The sequence below is a fragment of the Triturus cristatus genome, chromosome 12 (genome assembly GCF_964204655.1).
Source record: "Triturus cristatus chromosome 12, aTriCri1.1, whole genome shotgun sequence".
Taxonomy (NCBI): domain Eukaryota; kingdom Metazoa; phylum Chordata; class Amphibia; order Caudata; family Salamandridae; genus Triturus; species Triturus cristatus.
Genome location: NC_140595.1, coordinates 108,933,974 through 108,951,876, shown reverse-complemented (window position 1 = coordinate 108,951,876; position 17,903 = coordinate 108,933,974). Strand labels below are relative to the sequence as shown.

Here is a 17,903-nt window from a genome sequence, read left to right as displayed (position 1 = left end):
TGTGATTTTAAAGTGGACAGGCAGATGCAACACCGGGTGAGAAAGTAACCCAGGTGTGTGAAAGCAACCCAGGGTGCAGATGGGGCAGAAGCAATACTGTGGATGAGGGACGGAAGCCAAACATGGGCCCAGGTGGGCATCAAACGAGTGAAAAAGAGGGACATGGAGCTAGTGGGGACAGACCTCACAGGCGAGAAGGACTGGGGGAGTATCTCAGTGGATAGACAGAGGAATACAGCAATGCGGGGGGAGAGCAATACATGAACAAGAGAGCGGGAAATCACATGCACTCATAGAGCGCTTAAACACAAAGAAAAAAGTAGCGCCTAAGAAAGTGTTCAGTGGAAGGGCTTGATAATGCACCCTTGCTTCAGGGGCTGTACAAACACATGAAGTGGAGGGGAATCACACAGTTAACAAGAAGCAAGCAAATTAGAGTGCCAATAAAGCCTCCTAATGGTAAGCAATGGCGGACACTAATCACACTGTAGGATAACAATATGTCCTGCAACAGACCGCGCATATGCTTTTTAAGGCGATACCATAAAATCAGCTTTCTCTAAATTTGGAGTTGTCCTTCAATCAGGAGGAATATATTCACTGGTTTCTTGCCTGGCTTTTAAAGCAGTCTGGTAGAGGTGGGGCAAGCTGTTCAAAACCGGCCAAATTTTCTGTTATCCAGTATTGGGGTATCTTTCATAGACTCACATGCATAGAATCATTCCCGCCGACGAGGTGGGAGTCTCGCGGTACAATAAAATATATACATAATAGTCATAAAAAACATTATATCATAGGCTACTATGGACGGTAAGGTCACTACATTAGCCTACCTCAGTTTTTTTGTAAAAAGAACCAAACTTGGAACACAGCCAATGAGGTCACTACATTAGCCTATCTCAGTCTTTTTGTAAAAAGAACCAAACTTGGAACACAGCCAATCAGGCTGCAGCACCCCCTTGGAACCCTTCCACAGAGAGGCAAACCCTCAGATTTTCTACCACACGTCGTGTGACAGGGAGTCTCCCTGAGCTCTGCTCAGTTTTTCTTCATCTTTGACTGAATTTTGAGAGTAGCTCTGTCTGATTCTTCTAAGAAAAGCTTGTTTTTGCCCTGTTCTTCATGTGGGAAGAAGAGACTGCATTTTGAAGACCCCCACAAGGAATGTATATACTGTCTTTATTCAGCGCATAAGGTTAAGTACTGCAGGATTTGTAGAACTTTCCCTGCTAAGACTTTGAAAGACCGAGAAGGAAGATTACTGTTTGGTTGGAGAAGCTGAAGGCTATCTCTGAAGTTGTTTCAGAAGATGATGGCAGTATTGGTCCCCAGGCGTCCATCCCTCTTGCCAAAAAGAGGGATAGATCTGATGATCCCCCTGGACGACAGAGTAAGACCTTGAAGAAGCCTCTCTCTGAGACTGGTCACTCTTCCTCTAAAAAAGAGAAGCTTTCATTCTGATGGATACATCTGCCAGTGGATTCCTCACCTTGTGAATATCCCCTGCGCCAGCAACATTCGGAAACTTTTGTAGCAGTCCACGCCGATGAGGTCGAAGACGTCGTCACAGTGGCACGACTCCGCTGACATCACCGGCTCCATAAGAAGACCTCGTCGGCGTGATGACGTCCGTTCCCTTTTTTCCGCGCCGTAGATGCCAACGGATTTCGGGAATCTCTATCTGTAGCTTCACTGTTACTTTGTATTTCTACTGGATTTCTCTGTCCTTTTTTGTGTGAAAATGTCGACAAAGAAGTCGGGGTTCAAGCCCTGTCGCGAATGTGGAAAGCATATGTCCATCACGGATCCACATGACGACTGCGTATGGTGCCTATCTTCGGACCATGATGTGGATGGATGCTCTTGCTGTCGCAAGATGAGCACCAAGGCTTTAAAGGATGCGTATGGTGCCTATCTTCGGACCATGATGTGGATGGATGCTCTTGCTGTCGCAAGATGAGCACCAAGGCTTTAAAGGAGAGAGAAGCAAAGCTTTTCATCGCGAGGATGAAAAAAGAGAAGAGAGGTAGGAGAAAATCCAGGACGAGGTCAAGATCGAGGTCGGCGTTGAAGTAGACTTCGGGGCATGCTTCAAGATCTAAGAAGCACAAAATGAAGAGGAGACATTCTTCTCGACGTCACTCTGACAAGGGTACGGCTCCGAAGTTGAAGTCACTTTCTCGACGCCGTAAGGACTCTGTGTCTCCCTCGCCCGTTCCGGATTCACCTGTTGGTCCTTCTTCTCCAGTGGCTTCACCGGTTCATTCACCGGCTCCATCTCCGGCGCCGGTTCCATCTCCGGCGCCGGTTCCATCTCCGGCGCCGGTTCCATCTCCGGCGCCGGTTCCATCTCCGGCGCCGGTTCCATCTCCGGCGCCGGTTCCATCTCCGGCGCCGGTTCCATCTCCGGCGCCGGTTCCATCTCCGGCGCCGGTTCCATCTCTGACGCCGGTTCCATCTCTGACGCCGGTTCCATCTCCGGCTCCGGCTCCGGTTGAGGATCTTCCAGTACCGGGTGAGCCTTCGACCCCCGTAGATTCCACCGTCCGTGCCGGTTGGCCCAAGTCCAGTGATGCCTGATCAGTACCCTGCGTTCCCTGGACCAGGTCAGGACCCCACGCATTATCTAAATGCAATGTACGGGGTATTTTCAAGAGCCATGTACTCCACTGGTGCACCTTCGGGTCCGATGGGTCCAATGGCCTTCAGTTTGGGGGTGAAATCTGCTGAAAAAATCAAGATTTCTGAAAAAACTTCTTCAAAACAGCAAAAAACGAATTCTGAGTCTGCTGGGATCCTGTCGACGTTGAAAAAAGCATAGTCGACTAAATCTCAGAGGGTGAGTGATTCCTCGTCGTCGTCGAAAAACATCCCATCGTCTATTTACAATATCGCCGTCGACGATGCCAATCTCTTCGACGCCTGACTCATTGTCGACGGAACGCATGCGGTCGACGCTTTGGATGACGATTCACCTCTCGTCGATGAGCCCACCGTGACACAACTCCTGTCAACGAGCCCGCCGTCGACGATGATTCAGCTCCTGGTAGAGGTGGGGCAAGCTGGTCAAAACCGGCCAAATTTTCTGTTCTGTGCCAAGTGTTGTTGAATGCTAGACAGTAGCTTGGAGAACATAAGAAATTGGGCTGGAGGTCAGTGTAGCGGAGGTAAAATTTGCTTTACAGTGCCTATATGGTGATTCTCCTGTTGACTTTAGACAGCTACAGTATGGGGTTGTAGACCAAGGGAATAAAGGCTATGAAGTTGACACATCCACAGTGGAGAAATGGAGCCTACACATACACCTATCTTTTGCAGACTCACAGCTAGTCTTTGTTGTTCACCACTCATTCTGCAAACAGCTGCCTAGTTCTACATATGCTGAGCCTCTGTGGCTTCATACTTTACATTCGAATATGAAGAAGGCAAGAACCCAATTATGGGGCATTGGTGAGATTTTACAGGTGAGAGATTAGTTTGTCATCTTCCCTCCAGAGGAAGATGACAAACTATTACATGTGCTTCTGATTTTTTCTTTTTTTTGGGATTGCCCGTTGCCCATATTTTGGAATGAGGTGTCGGTAATCATCCTTGACTATATGTGCACTTTGGATGCACCCCCTAAGCACTCGAGCCTTGTTTCTGTTGCGAAGTAAAATGACAGAGCACATTCTGTGGATTTGCCTCATAGTTCCTGTGGGGGAAAAACAAGGCAGGTCTGAAAAGACAAATAGGACAGAGGGTTGCTTTTCCAGGTCATGTTAGGACTTGTGCTTTTACAATCTTGCGGAGAAATCTACAAGCAGCAAGACTGCAGGCTTTGTGCAAAAGTGGGATCTCAAAAATGCACACCCTGCCTCTAAATATATAATTGATTATTAAAAAGATTAATTCCTCTTATTTGCTTTCAGGGATAAATGTACACACCACTGAAGGGCTCTGAAAAATGGTTCTATTAGGAGATGTCCCCAGTAATGCCATCCTGCTCTGTAATATTTACTGAACATCACTGTCCTCCAGTGAGCTCAACAGTCCTGGTAGTCCACGGTTGGGGTTATTTTGTCTTTATAAAAACAGAGCTTTAAAAACAAAAGGGTGGGACGCTCAAAGTGTACTCTCTGAACGAGGATTGCCATTTCCTCCTGAACCCTTGTTATGCGATGACTGGCTTTGGTGCAAGCATGATTCTAATCCAGCGGCATGAGTCTTTTTAACATTATCCCAGTGGGTATCCTGCCTGCTAGCTCCCCTGGGTTAAAGATTTGTTCTCAGGAGTCCCTTGTATTCATCATGTCTGGGAGTTGTATAAAGTATGAATGTTTGTATGCCTTGGTGAGATGTGTGGTTCATAGGTAACCTGTTGAATGCTGTGCATAGATTTAGAACCCATGCGTTTGCTGTACACAATTCCTCAGTGATGGTTGAGTCCATCTCGGACATATCAGCCTTCACAAACAAATCCCCAGTTTCTTTCCCTGACACGTGTGTGTGCTGGAGGTCTCCAGGCCGTTTCCTTTGTCCAGATTAGATTCCCATTTCATGGGTCAAACTTGCCCATCCCCTTTGTTCCTGTGGTGAGCCAATTTTCAGTGACAAAGGGCTATATTGAAGCCCCATACACAACACGCATCGGGCCAGTAAGAACCAATCCAGAGAAATCCAGCCTTAGAACACCGTGAACCTGTAGGAGTAGAGGATCATAGGGACTTCTCCAGGACCACCTTCCAGCCTTAGTCACCAAGTGGAGTACAAGCCCTGGAATCCTCTGGCATTGATGAGCTCATTATTTCTCTCCGGCTGGTTGGACCAGTGATTATTATCGAGTACATGTCCATCAAGGCAACTTGATGCTAGAAATGAAGGAAAGACCGTTGAAAACAATAAAAAAACAACTATCGGGTCTGGCGTTGGCTTTATCAATGCTTGTTTTGTCGTGGTTTTTACAAAACCTTATTGTTGTGGAAGCTTCCAGTCCCACAGGATGCACACACCAACAACTGGAAGTGTTGTAAGATGCACAGTTCAGTAGATACCACATGCTGTTTGCTGTAATCACTGGTATACCGTATTATTCAGAGTTACCTTCATCTATCAACATTGTATTTAAAATGAGGTCAACTATATGAACTGCATGTCTGGTGCGTCCGAGTTTATTTCATACCCCAACGCATTTCAGAATGTCCTTTCATCGACTGGCCTACATGCAGATCCTTCAACTGAGACTGAGGAAAGAGACCGCTGTATATCCATGGCAAATGTAGCCTACTGGACCTAGACATTTAGAAGCGGCCTATAATCCGATGAAAAGAGAGTAGACCATGGGAATGATTTCCACTGTGGAGTCAAGAGCTACAAACACAACATATAAACATGCAATGAACCATAACAACTGATATTCGATTGTGCCAACGAAATGTGAAAGAGTGCTGTTAGAGGTGTGTGACAGTAAAGGCTGACACGAAAGACAAAGCCTAAATGTACCCGAGTGCAGAATAAGAATCGTGCAAGATCACACAACAGAAGAAAGCTGCTCGGTCAGAAGAGATGCTTAAAAATTCTGCACTCAGAGAAGTTTCAGCAGATGGTGTTTGATGAAAAGGAAGGTGCATGTAAACCAAATAGTGCACAAGTCCTCACCGAACCGATCTCAGTTGGATTGGAAAATAATGCAGTGCCTCTGTACATGCACTGACACTAACACCAGAAGCAGCGTAAAAGTGTGAGTGCTTACCTGGACTTGTGGCTAGTAAGTAGAACGCAGTGAAAGAACCGCAGAGGCCAAAATGGAACAGACCCAGGGCAGAAACGCTTTAAAGAGGCAACTGGTGAAAAAAGCCTAGAAAGTTCAACTATTAGGGATGCCATCTTAGAAGAATAGGAAGTGGGGTGAAAGGGCATAGTTCAAGAGCTATAATGGAAAAAACAAAAAATGGGATAGAGCTTAAAGGGACTTAAACCGGCTGCTAATTTTGAGTGCTGAACAAACGAGCAGTGATTTTTTTTTCCCCCTGATGTTTACAGATACAAGGATAGTGATACTATTCAAATGAAATAAATGACTGTAGTTCCTAGCTCAACAAATGTAGGATCGACATAAAGAACAAAGAAACTTTCATTTTCATTAAAATGTGAACAAATTACCTGTGCATTATTGTTTGATAAAGAATTGAACAAAACTCAATCAACTTTACATCATAAGAGCTCAAAAAATTAAAGTAAATGACAGTAATACGGAATATACCTACAAAAATATGAAATTTTGAGTCTGTCATTAAATCCCGAGGCAGAAGACAGTTCATTTGGGTAATCAAAAAGTAACAAGGCGCACTTACATCTAAAAAACAAATGGCTAAAAGCAAAACGGTCTGTTTTTAGTCTCAGAAAGCACACAATACCATAGTCACTGAGACCTAAGGGAACTACTTTTCATGTAAATGCGCCCCTTGCAAAAAGGAAGACTGTTGCCACTCACAATCTAGTTCACTGATGGCTGAAGTGGGCTAATTCACTGACCCATGCTGTACGTCGTAGAGGGAAAATGTGAATGAGACAATAACAGACAGTTGATGAATAGTTTGTAAGGGAGTATATTTTCCAGAAATGATTAGTAAAATCAAAAGTTATTGACTAATGCCAGACCTAAAAACAGGAAAATAGTTACTTCAACGCCCCTCCCCCTTTTCAGTGGGCAGCCCGAACAGCTAAAACAAAATTGACCATGAGTCACCAACCACCAATACCACTGCACTATAGGCCAACTATACCATTGCACTCCAGTTTGATAACCAAGTTACTCCTTTTTACGCAGTTGCTCTCCAGAGGTCTTCAAAGTCAAACAGTCTGGTAGTGAGAAATTCAGTTAAAGCACAACGCAATGACTGATGCTCCACAAACTCATTGTACAGTCGGTGCTCAGTCGTTAAGAACAATCGGCTTTCATTTATAGGTAAGCTAAAGAACAGGTACATAAAAAGACCTAGAATAGAAGAAGGCGTTGTAGCATGCTGAGGCCAAAAAATGACCTCAAAGGTTTTTACAGTGTTTACTTGTAAGACACTGGATTCTGTATACTATTAGCCCTATGACTGGTATTATGCTATGGTGAAGTGCTTGGATCATTCTGGGGCATCATAATTCGCCTGATTTTATAATCTAGTGTTTACAAGTGACCTATGGACATCCATTTAATGCGTCCAACGTGCCAGATAAAATAAGAGGTAGGAATCTGTCCCTCTGTATGGGTACTGACTCTAGGTGCATCTGGAAAACTAATTAGGCAGAAGACTCATTTGTTGATATTACATTTGTGAAAATACAAACCGCAATTTTTTTTCTAAAAAGCAAAAAACTGGCTACTCAAACAAGGACCCCATCAAGATGAAAATAACGATGGTGTCAAGATGCGAGCATTCTTCCTGTCCATCTCCTTTGGGAATAGAGGTCTGGTAACCAAGATTCAGCCACCAACAGTATTGGACAACAACCTAACGTGTTGTAATGTTTTCAAAAGGTAATATTTGTAATAGTGGATTGCAACCCACATTGGCATGCCTTAGGATATTTACTGATAGGGCCCGTTCTGCAACCAACACACCACAGTTGAAATATCAGTGGGAGGGTAAAAACATGGGACTGGGGACACTCATTCGACCCCAAGGCTTCAGCAGCTACCACTAGGAACTGAACTTTAGGATTTGAAACGAACCACAACATATTGACTAAATCCACAAATCTGGAAGTGCTCGAAAGATAGTTTAACCACTTTCAGAAGTGGGTCTATTGTCTTCAGCCAGTGAGACCGAACTTCATTCCAAGGGTAGTGAAGAGTCTGAACTTTCACATCTCTCTAGGATCAGAATTGGTACAGGCAGGTAGAAGTATGCTAAAGTTACAGGGTTCTATGGGGATGAGTCTGGCAGTCTCTGATGTCTAGGAAAAGCTTCTATGGAGCGTCCCTCAGAAGCGATAGTTTGTGTTTTCACTGTTTTTGTCTTTTCTTCATTCAGGCAAGCGAAGGTGAAACACTATTGCGTTTTCTGGGCAGTTTCTTTTCCTTGAATTGTAATCCACTCAGATCTTCAGTTTTGTGGCTGTTGTGTAGACCTTTCAACATTCAGGCAGCTCCTCTCCACGAAGGGCAGGGCAAGCTAGTCTAGTGGTCTCCTCCCCAAGTTACAGCACAAGGGGTTCCATGAACCAAGGATAGGCAGACCTCTGGTCGAGTGAGAGCAACTATGCGCAAAGGTTTAACCTCTGCAAGTGTGGTTGCTCAGTAGTGTTAATTGGAGTCAGAAAAAAAAATGTTAGTGACTTGAAGCAGTATATTCTTGCCAGAACTAGCATAAGACTGGAACAACCAAATTGCCTGCTTTCTTCAAAATATTTTTTCCCCCTTGAATGGCAAAGAAGTGCATCCTGGTCTTGATTCTGGGATTGGCCAAATTCCTAACACCAGTAGATGGATAGGGGTGGTGGAACTGGCCATGGGTAATACATGTATTCTATCCAGATAGCATTGAACCACAAAGCCACATTTGCTGTGTAGGAGGCAGCAATATAGGAAAGCTGAAAGGGGTAGGTTTATGTCTGCGCAACACACACACCTCTTCTACTATAGAGCAAGATGATGACTTTCCATAGTCCACCATATAACTCTAGTTCTAGGAAAGATGCAAGAACAGAGCTGAGTGTCACATCACAATGAAAGAGGGAAGCATTCAGTGAAACCACCATCTGGAACACATGAGCAGTTCCCTAAATGTCAAACAAACATATTACATGCACAAGACAAGGCAAGGACCCCAGTAATGGTGACTGGACGTCTTTAAAGGGAAGGAGCAGTGTACAACTTCCTTCCTAGTGGAACAAATAAAAAGGGCTGTGTACCACGACTAAGAATTGACTACCACCAATGTCAGTCAAGCCTCACTCTTGGTTGAAGCGGCATTAGCAATCTTTGCGTATTGGTGATGGTGCACTTTGGCTATACCCCTATAGTAGTATAGCCTTGACTTTATAGTTGAACGTCATGATAAGCAAGCAGCACTTAAAATCGACTCTGATTGTCCAGTCCACTCAAGGAAAACATGAGGGAAGGTATGAAAAAGGACAGTGCAGCACAATGTTTACTTGCCCTGCTAGTACGTCTGTGCCCATAGATGTATTTGAGCCAATCATGTATATAGTTTGGTTACACCTCTAGATAGTAATAGTGCTAGAAAGGAAAGGGAAGTTGATACACTGAGTCGCTTTCTTATATAATTACCAAATTCGTAGGATCTAGTCATAAGGGATAGTCTTTGTAAGAAAGTGGGTTTCTGTTGCAGTAAACCCCCCCCTTTTTTTGCCTGATAACTGATGCACTTTTACTTGTTGTGCCCTGGGCTCCTGCCAATCAGGTGCCCAGGGCCTGTGTTCCTTCCCTAAAAACTGTCTAACAGCCAAAATCCAATTGGCATCTCTGGTCACCTGCCAGCCTCTGGTAAATGGTACCCTAGGTTCCCAGGGCCTTGTGACCAGAGAAGGCCCATAAGGGCAGCAGCACTTATTGTGCCACCCTTAGAGGCCCTGTACCCTGACACACACACACTGCCTTTGCAGGCTGAGTGTCTGGGTGCAGAACAAAACAAAGAGTCGACATGGCACACATTCCTGTGTGCCATGCCCACAACACACTGCCCTGGCATACCTCAGTCACCCCTCTAGCTGGGTGCCCTATGCCAGAGGTGTGGGCACAGGTGCATGAGCCCTGTGCCTCTACAGTACCCAGGTCCATTCCTGGGAACTGTAAATGCAGTGCTGCCATTAAGAGTATATGGTGCTGGGAGTTCGTCAACACGAACTCCAGAGCACCATGATGGCTACACTGAAGACTGGGAAGTTTGGTATCAAACTTCTCAGCACAGTAAACCCACACTGATGCCAGTGTGGAATTTACTGTAAGATGCACGACAGAGGGCATCTTAGAAATGCCCCCTGAACCTAACCTACAATCCACGTCTTGTCTGAGGGGTTGCCTAGGCTGCCACACAGCAGACAGGTTGCTGGACCCCTGGGTAGAGAGCCATCTGCTCTCCTGGGTCCGCAACAATGCACATCCTGGGTGAGGTGCGAAGTCTCCTCCCCCAGGATGGGCAGGGGAAGCTTCAAAGGCATTCCGCCTTTGTGAGCTTCTCCAGGCCACTTGCTGTACCCAGCAACTGGCCCCTACCAGTTCTCAACCCCCTCTCTGGCGGGAAGACTGGCCGGAAACCCCAAGGAAGGACAGGGGGTGTGCCAGCCTCTGCCAACCTCACCCCTCAGGTGGGGGAGGCGAGGTGAAGCACGTCCCCGGGGTCTCACCTTCTTGAAGATGGGGAGCCCTGCTCAATCAAGACTAGGCCACTGCCCCCCCTCCCACAGGAGTGTGGCAGGATAGGGGGTGTACCCACCCCAGGTCAGGGACCCAGTGGTCCCTGCCCTTTACCTACCTGTAACGCCTTTAAATTTAGTATTTAGGGGCACCCTGAACATTCCTTCCTCAGATCCCGATTCGAAAACAAGCAAGAAGATCAAGAAACCAGAAGACCCACCGCGCAGCTGCTAACAAAAGGAAGACATCAACTGACTTGGCCCCAGCCCTACCGGCCTGTTGATCCTTGAACCTGCTCCTGTGGAACTCCGGCGCCTTCAGTGGTCAGCAACATCAAAAACCCCAGAGGACCTGACCACCTTGAGACTCTACCAAGACTGGGACTCCCATGAGCAGTGGCTCTGCTCAAAGCAAGTTTCTAACCCCTGGCATCAGCCCGGAACCGCGAACCCTGCACATCCTGCACCAGCCAAGCCTGGCCTGTGCCAGAGTGAACAAAGACCCCGAGGACGTCCCCCCGGCGACTGTGATCCTGAATCCAGCACCCAAGGACTCACCTCGACGCTCCTGACGACGCCTGCAGCCTCAGAACCAGGTACACCCCCCCCCCCCCCCCCCAACTGCGATCAACAGAAGGTAAGATTTCCCGACATCAAAAGGCACCCCTGCACCCGGTGCCCTGCGGCCCCCTGTGCCCAACTCCTGGGTACCTACCTATCCTCCAACTACCCAACTTACCTCTCGAACTGGTGGTGGCACCTGAAGAATCTTTGTCCCCGAGCTTGCAGCCTTTGTTCAACCTGGAGCTTTCCCATTGAAATCCATTGAGCGCCTGAAGGCTCAAAAGCACCCTGCACCCAGCCGCCCGAGTGGCCCTAGCAGTGTAACTTCTTCTTCTACCTACTTCCCCATTTGCCCTGAGCAAGTGACCAGGAGCCCAGCTCCCACAGCCGCGTGGCCTGCTAGTCAGTAGCCACCAACTAAGGCCCCCCTGCCTCCAAAAGGATAACATTGGGCCTAACTCACTCTGCACCCGACTGCCCCTGTGCTGCTGAGGGTGTAACAACTGTACTTACCTGACCCTGGGAGACCCCCGAGTCTGTGCCCAGAACCTTAACCCTGCCAGTTGAGTACTTACCCAAAAGCCGATAACTCACTTTTCTTCCATAGGGTAACATTGACTGGTTTTCTCTGAAATTTCTTGTGTGTGGAGTTTCTAAACTTTAAAATATTCACCTAAAATCAACCGAGTAACGGAAACGGAAATACTCAGCTGCTATTAGGAGAGATACCAGTGCTGGATCTTGGTGCCCAGCACTGACCCTGAAAAGTACTCACAACCGTACTTACCTATAACTCAATTTTCTCCCATAGGAAATCATTGACTGTTTTTCTGTGAAATTTCTTGTCGATTTTTGCAAACTACAAATATTCTTTAAAAATCGTACCAACTGTGAAAACGTAATTACTTACCTGTTTTAGATAGATGTTCCAGTACTGAGCCTAGGAGCCCAGCACTGGATTACAAAAGTAACGAGAACATACTTTACCCGTAACTTGAATTTTCTTCCATAGGGAACCATTTACTGTTTTTCTATGAAATTTCTTCCAAGTGTCGATTTTTTAAACTGATAAATATTCCTTAAAAATCGCCTGTATAACTTAAACGCAGTTTCTCAACTTCTTACAGGTGGTACACTAGTGCTGGATCTAGAATCCAACACTGACCTAGAAAAAGTACCCATAACCCCACTTACCTGCTAAGTGAATTTCTTTCTGTAGGATTAACATTGGTAATTTGATCAGAAAAAGTTGTCAACTTTTAAAATAGCAAAATATTGCTTAAAAATCACAACAGTAACTAAAACGAATTTACTCACTTGTTTCCAAGAACTGTCCCAGGACTGAAAGTAATCAATTGCATATAACTTAAAATTCCTATTGAGCTCAATGTAGTATTGTGTTTAAAATTGTGTTGCCTATTGCAACAAAGTGTAACTATTATCTGCAAAAGTCAATTGCCTATTGCAAAGTATTTAACTAAAGCATCTCATTCTGAGAAAGTATATTTTGATACCTATTGTTGGTTCTAAAATAAAACAACCATATATTTGTTTATACAAACCATTGGCCTAGAGTTCAGTTCTTGAGTGTGTGAGACCATTTGCTGACTGAGTGGGTACAACAAGTGCTTTACACTGTCCTCTGATACTGCCTTACTGCTCGACCAAGCTACCACTTTAGAGAGTAAGGTTATATCTAACTTTAGCCTCTGCCAAACCTCTGGGGACTGTAGACTCTGTGCACACTGTACCTATTTGGGAACAGTATATACAGAGCCACTTTCTCACAGTCTTCATTCACATTGTGTGCTTTAAAAAGATTTTGTAACCTGTAGAATTTGTCAGGACGCTAGGCTGTATAGCCACTCTGCGTCTCCGCATGGTTTGACATCAGGGATCCTTCTTGAACCACAACATTGCTGTTGTTTTTTACTAGTGTTCCTTTGACGTATTACTTATTTTTCTTCAGAGGAGGCAAATTGATGTACTCTTTGTCATTGTTCTTCATCTCTGTGCTCTTAAATCTGCTTGCTTATCTAATGGATCATCTTGTGAACGGCTTCTGTGCTGACTCAGCATTTTAGCCCATTCAGGCAATCAGTACATGGGAGTGTGTGTCTGTGGTTGGTTAAACATCAGTTTTCAATCCAATTTTTCCCGTTACTAAATTCAACGAACGGCAGGTTTAAGCAATGAGTTTGCCATTCTAACATAAATGCTTGATTTTATGTTTTTCCTCTTTAAAATGAGCAGGATTTTCCACCCACGATTTGCCAGCGATATGTTTTAAAAGGACTGAGATCATCTCACAGTAACTAGTACAAAAAAAATTGAATACATGCTTTAAGCTACCATAATTAGCCAATTTGGTAAATACAAGCTCAGCCAAAGCTGTTTTCCCCCTTAAATGGCATTCTTCTAGGTAATGTGTTCTACACCACTGCATACCCTTTTTGTGTACCATAATAGATTGTATTCTTGTCATCCTTACAGGATGTAGTTTCTTCATGTTCTCTGAATTATACTTCTAGGTTGCAGCCATGAAACAGGCGTGAATTACTAATAGGAGAAATGGTATTCCCAAACCCCAGGATCTTTGCCACTGCAGTCTCCTTAAAGTCCCTCTTACTTTTAGGCCTACCGACAGGATTATTGTAGAACTCGCTTCAGATTGTAAACATTATTTCTATAGTGATGAAGGATAATGTACACCGAAGTAATTCAGAGATTATACTTCACTTGAGCAGTTAATTCTTACTTTTATAGTAAAATATGAAAGAAAGCAGCTACAGGGATAGATTGCTGTGTGGTCTGGTCTGCAATTTCCCGTTTGTCTGCAAGAGAAGATTGGGCTTTTAAGCTCCCACAACATGCTTGTATCCCCCTGTGTTTTGAGAGGAAGGAAAATGTGAGCTACGAGGGATCGTTTATGTCTGAGTGCCTCGGGCGGGGTGGTTTGATAGTTATCAGATATGGTAAAATCCAAATCTTCAGGCTTTGGAACTTACTGCATGCAATCAATCCCACTTTTGAGTGCTCCCCTCCAATAAAGGGTGCAGTTTGACATGCAAAAACTGACACAGCAAAAATTAAGATTGTAGATTTTTGACAAACTCGAGAAATTCCCCATGTGGGAAAGACTATGTGGCTCTGAATTGCAATATGTGCAGTAGTTTCTGCATATAGCACAATTCTTCAGAGTATTGCATACTTTCTAATCAACCCCTCACGACTAATGCCATAGCAGTAAATAATACTCCAGCATTTAAACCAGACGGCAATGTAGATCTCATATAAAATAAAAAGAACTCCTAAATCCACACTTTCCTTAATGAATATATCAATAAAGGGCAACTGCCTCTTTTACAGATATCCTAATGAGGGCAACATCATAAAAAAACTTCCAAGCACATTTTCTCTGTCCATCTCAAAACCTCATTGTAACTGGTTGTACTCTTTGTTCAAAGGGACTTGAAACATGTTTTTTTTTGCTGCTAGCAGTTGTTTTCGCCTCCAACTTTGCGTTTGCATCTTCTACTGCTTGCAAAAGAGAGCCCATTTCCAATGCACACACTGGCACCCTTCACTCACCAAAACACTCTTTATCTTAGAAATGTAAGTCTTGGCGAGGTCCCTGACTTTCCTCTTCCAATGTTTGGTTGGTACCTTGCAAATTACATTTTGGGGCTTGAGACTGGTGGTAGTTGTGTTGCTTGTAACTGACCAACAGGTGGCCTACTCATAGCTTGCTCAGTCCAAAGTCTCTTTCCTAAAAATCCTTACAGATTCCATAGAGACATTTTGGGCCAACACTTGCAGGCCTTATTTACTTCCTCCTTGTCAATTGCTTGTTTGTGCTGGAAAGTGCTTCAGGGACAGAATTGGTGCTGTTTGATGTGAAACACATTGACGTGCTTTTATTTCTTCATAATGGACAGTTGTACAAAATCAAACTGGCATTTAAGAGGTAAAATCAGTGTTTCTTTTTAGGAACCTGCCAATCTTTGTTTCTGATAGCTCATTAATTCAAGAAATACTCATTTTGTTTGCCAGCTTAGCACAATACTACAGCTATTGCTGTTGAACACATGAGATGAAGGCTTAAACCCATTGATCTTTGGTTTTGATTGTCATTTTATTTTTGTCCAATGGAAACAAAAGTTTTTTCCCTTCTACTTCCAGGAGACCTTGAACAATTCACTGATATCCTGAAGAAAAAGGATCAAATGGGCACGGATTTGAAGGATTCATCATCTATTCTGGGCATGTTTTTCCGAGGATGGTTTACCAATCGATAGACTTAATGATGCACCCGAGTACATCTCTTGCTATTTTCTTTTTTTAGGGGTGCATTTGTTTTTAGAAAATTAGTGAGCGTTGATAGTGCTTATTACAAATACAACTCTGAAAATGTGCTGCAATTCATCGGAAGCATGGAGCAAGCCATGGATGCAAAGTGGCAATCATAATTTGAACAACAGACTGCTAGCTCAGCAAGGACCTGATACTGAAACCGTCCCATGTTTTGTCCTTCAGCCTGTAACCATTCGCCATCCAATGTAAAGAAATGTTGTTTGTATCTTGATCTCTAATGTTGCATCTATTCCAGGAAAACTGCATATCTTCTAAGCACCAGTTCTTCTCGGTTTGATATGTGGCACTACTCAGTTCATGTTGTTTGATTTTTCTTTTTCCCTGCAGCATCCTATTTGCTGATGCTTTTCTTAAACCCAGTAGCTAATGTTTAAAATGCCTTTGTCCTGTCGGCAATAGTGTTTAGGGTAGTGCCCCACCCCTCCCACCCAAGTCTATAGATTGCCTACTAAGCCAGACTTTGATCCCTGAATCACTTTTAGAATCCTAAGTGTACCCAATTTCGAAGAGATTTTATGTGACCGGGAACATGCATCCTGTCCAGCCTCCCACTCCTATATCTGACAAACAAGACATGGCTGAATTACATCCACCATTGTTCAGACCAAAGACAACTATTTTCAGGTATTCTTACTGCTCATATGTGAATCATTTACCTCCCTTTCTTCATAAGAATGGCTTTACCTCTGTGATACAACAGGCATAAACGTTTGCCTAAGTACTTAGTTATTACGTCTAGAGCATTGGCTCTGTGAAGAGAAGCTATCTCTTGTGCCCAGCAGCATAACTATGATGTTTTGAATGAATGACAGACTTCATTTGGTCAGGTTTTCATTAAAGCCTTAATCACAGTTCTGTCTGGTCCTATGAATTGTGTAGTACCCTTGTTTGTTGATTTCACTTTCACAGCCTGAACGTTTAAGTGATTGTGTGTTTCATTAGCCTCATTGAAACGTTTTCCCATCTCTTTAAAGATGAATAATCTGTAATTTATTTAGCAGACATTTGTGCAGTATGTTCAGTTCCAGCATAAATGTATTTCATAGATAAACATCATTGAAAAGCAAAGTGGATGAAAGTGTCTAGAAAGGGTATTTTACTGGAGCTCATAGCAGGAGGAGGAGGAGGTTTGAGATGAGTAGATGGAAGATGGAGGGGGAAGAGTCAGAGGGAAGGGCTTAGAAAGGCTTGTTTGGGATATCCGAATGTTTAAAGAGGTATGAGGTGATGCAATGAGGGATAGACGATGGAAGAGTCTAGAAAGGGTTAGTTTGTGGATCATAGTAGTAGAATGGGGTTTGGATGAGTCAGAGAGTCAAGGTCAGCCGCGGCCCGTGCAGGTAAGAGAGGTGGGGCTGGGTGGGGGGGATTTCGACAGATGACGATGAGGGAAAATTAAATAAATAATTGATTTCCCCCTCCTTGTCTGTCTACAACCCCCCCTCCCCAGCCGGCTCCATCACCTCACCGCTCTTACCTGCATGGGCCCCTTCTGGTCGAGGTAGAGGATATATTGAGAGAGGTATAGGGTAGTACAATGGAGACTCTGCATTAGAAGTAAAGTAATATATATAAAGATACATAAGTACATGGAAGATATATCTGTATAAGCAAGGTAATATATGTAGATTTAAATTGTATTTAATAAATTGATACTTTCAAGTGTTGCTGCACTTTAAGTTAACTTTGTTTTCATAATTTGTTTTTGTAATTCAATAGTGAAGCAATTGTAGATAAAGTTGTGATAATGACTTACTTATTTGTGAAATCCCCTAAAAACATGTTAGACACCGAACAGTATAAGCATAAGGAATATGTACATTTGTTTAGCAGAACTAATGAATACATATATATATAATCATAGGAAATACGCAACATTTTATTTGGAATAACGTTGGCGTCGATTGATGAATCTTCGCAAAATTTTCCAAACTTTTGGCCAGCTCCGGTCCGCTCCTATCCTGAAAATTTCACGGTGATTCGTCAAGCGGGGGCCGAGAAAAAAGGGGGGTCCCAAAACACGTTTTCCCCATGCATTTTCCCATAGGACCTGTTGACGCAGCTACAGCCCGAAGTGCTGAACGGAATTACACCAAATTTGGCAAAGAGGTAGTCCTCAGTTCAGACTTGTGCCTTTTGCTTAAATGGTGTAAATCCGTTCAGTAGTTCCTGAGAAAATCAAAAGTAAAATCACATATATATCTGGGCGGAGCCTAACCGCACATCTCATCGTGAGATCTGATTGGCTGTCAGCATTTCATCCAAGAAGTGTTGGCAGCCATCTTGGGACCAATATACATGATAGAACCTCATTAAAAAGCATGGCAGTTAATAGAAGGTTTTAAGACTTTAGTTACATTATAAATCATTTGTTGATGGTACCATACTCATTTTAGGAATTGTGGTGTGTTCTAAGGTGATTTTACCATGTGAAAAAGCCTTCTGCTGTGATATCATAATGAATCATGTTTGAGAGAAATCTATTTTCTCATGCTTTTCCCACAGAGGTTTGGAAGGTGATCTATAAGCTAAACTGAGAGCATATTTTCTGTAAATTCACATTATCTTTCTCAGTCATGTGAGAATGAAGTCTGACTTTCTCAGTAAAACATGTA

General features: G+C 43.8%; 1 protein-coding gene across 1 annotated transcript in view; it reads left to right on the top strand.

Moving 5' to 3' along the window:
• Positions 1-16,967, top strand: part of HAX1 (HCLS1 associated protein X-1) — a 91,763-nt gene extending 74,796 nt beyond the window's left edge. Inside the window, exon 7 of the mRNA XM_085639798.1 lies at positions 15,097-16,967. Within this exon, the coding sequence (XP_085495924.1) occupies positions 15,097-15,212 (116 nt within the window). The 3' untranslated portion in view covers positions 15,213-16,967. The remainder of the gene's footprint in view (positions 1-15,096) is intronic.
• Positions 16,968-17,903: the final 936 nt, after the last annotated feature.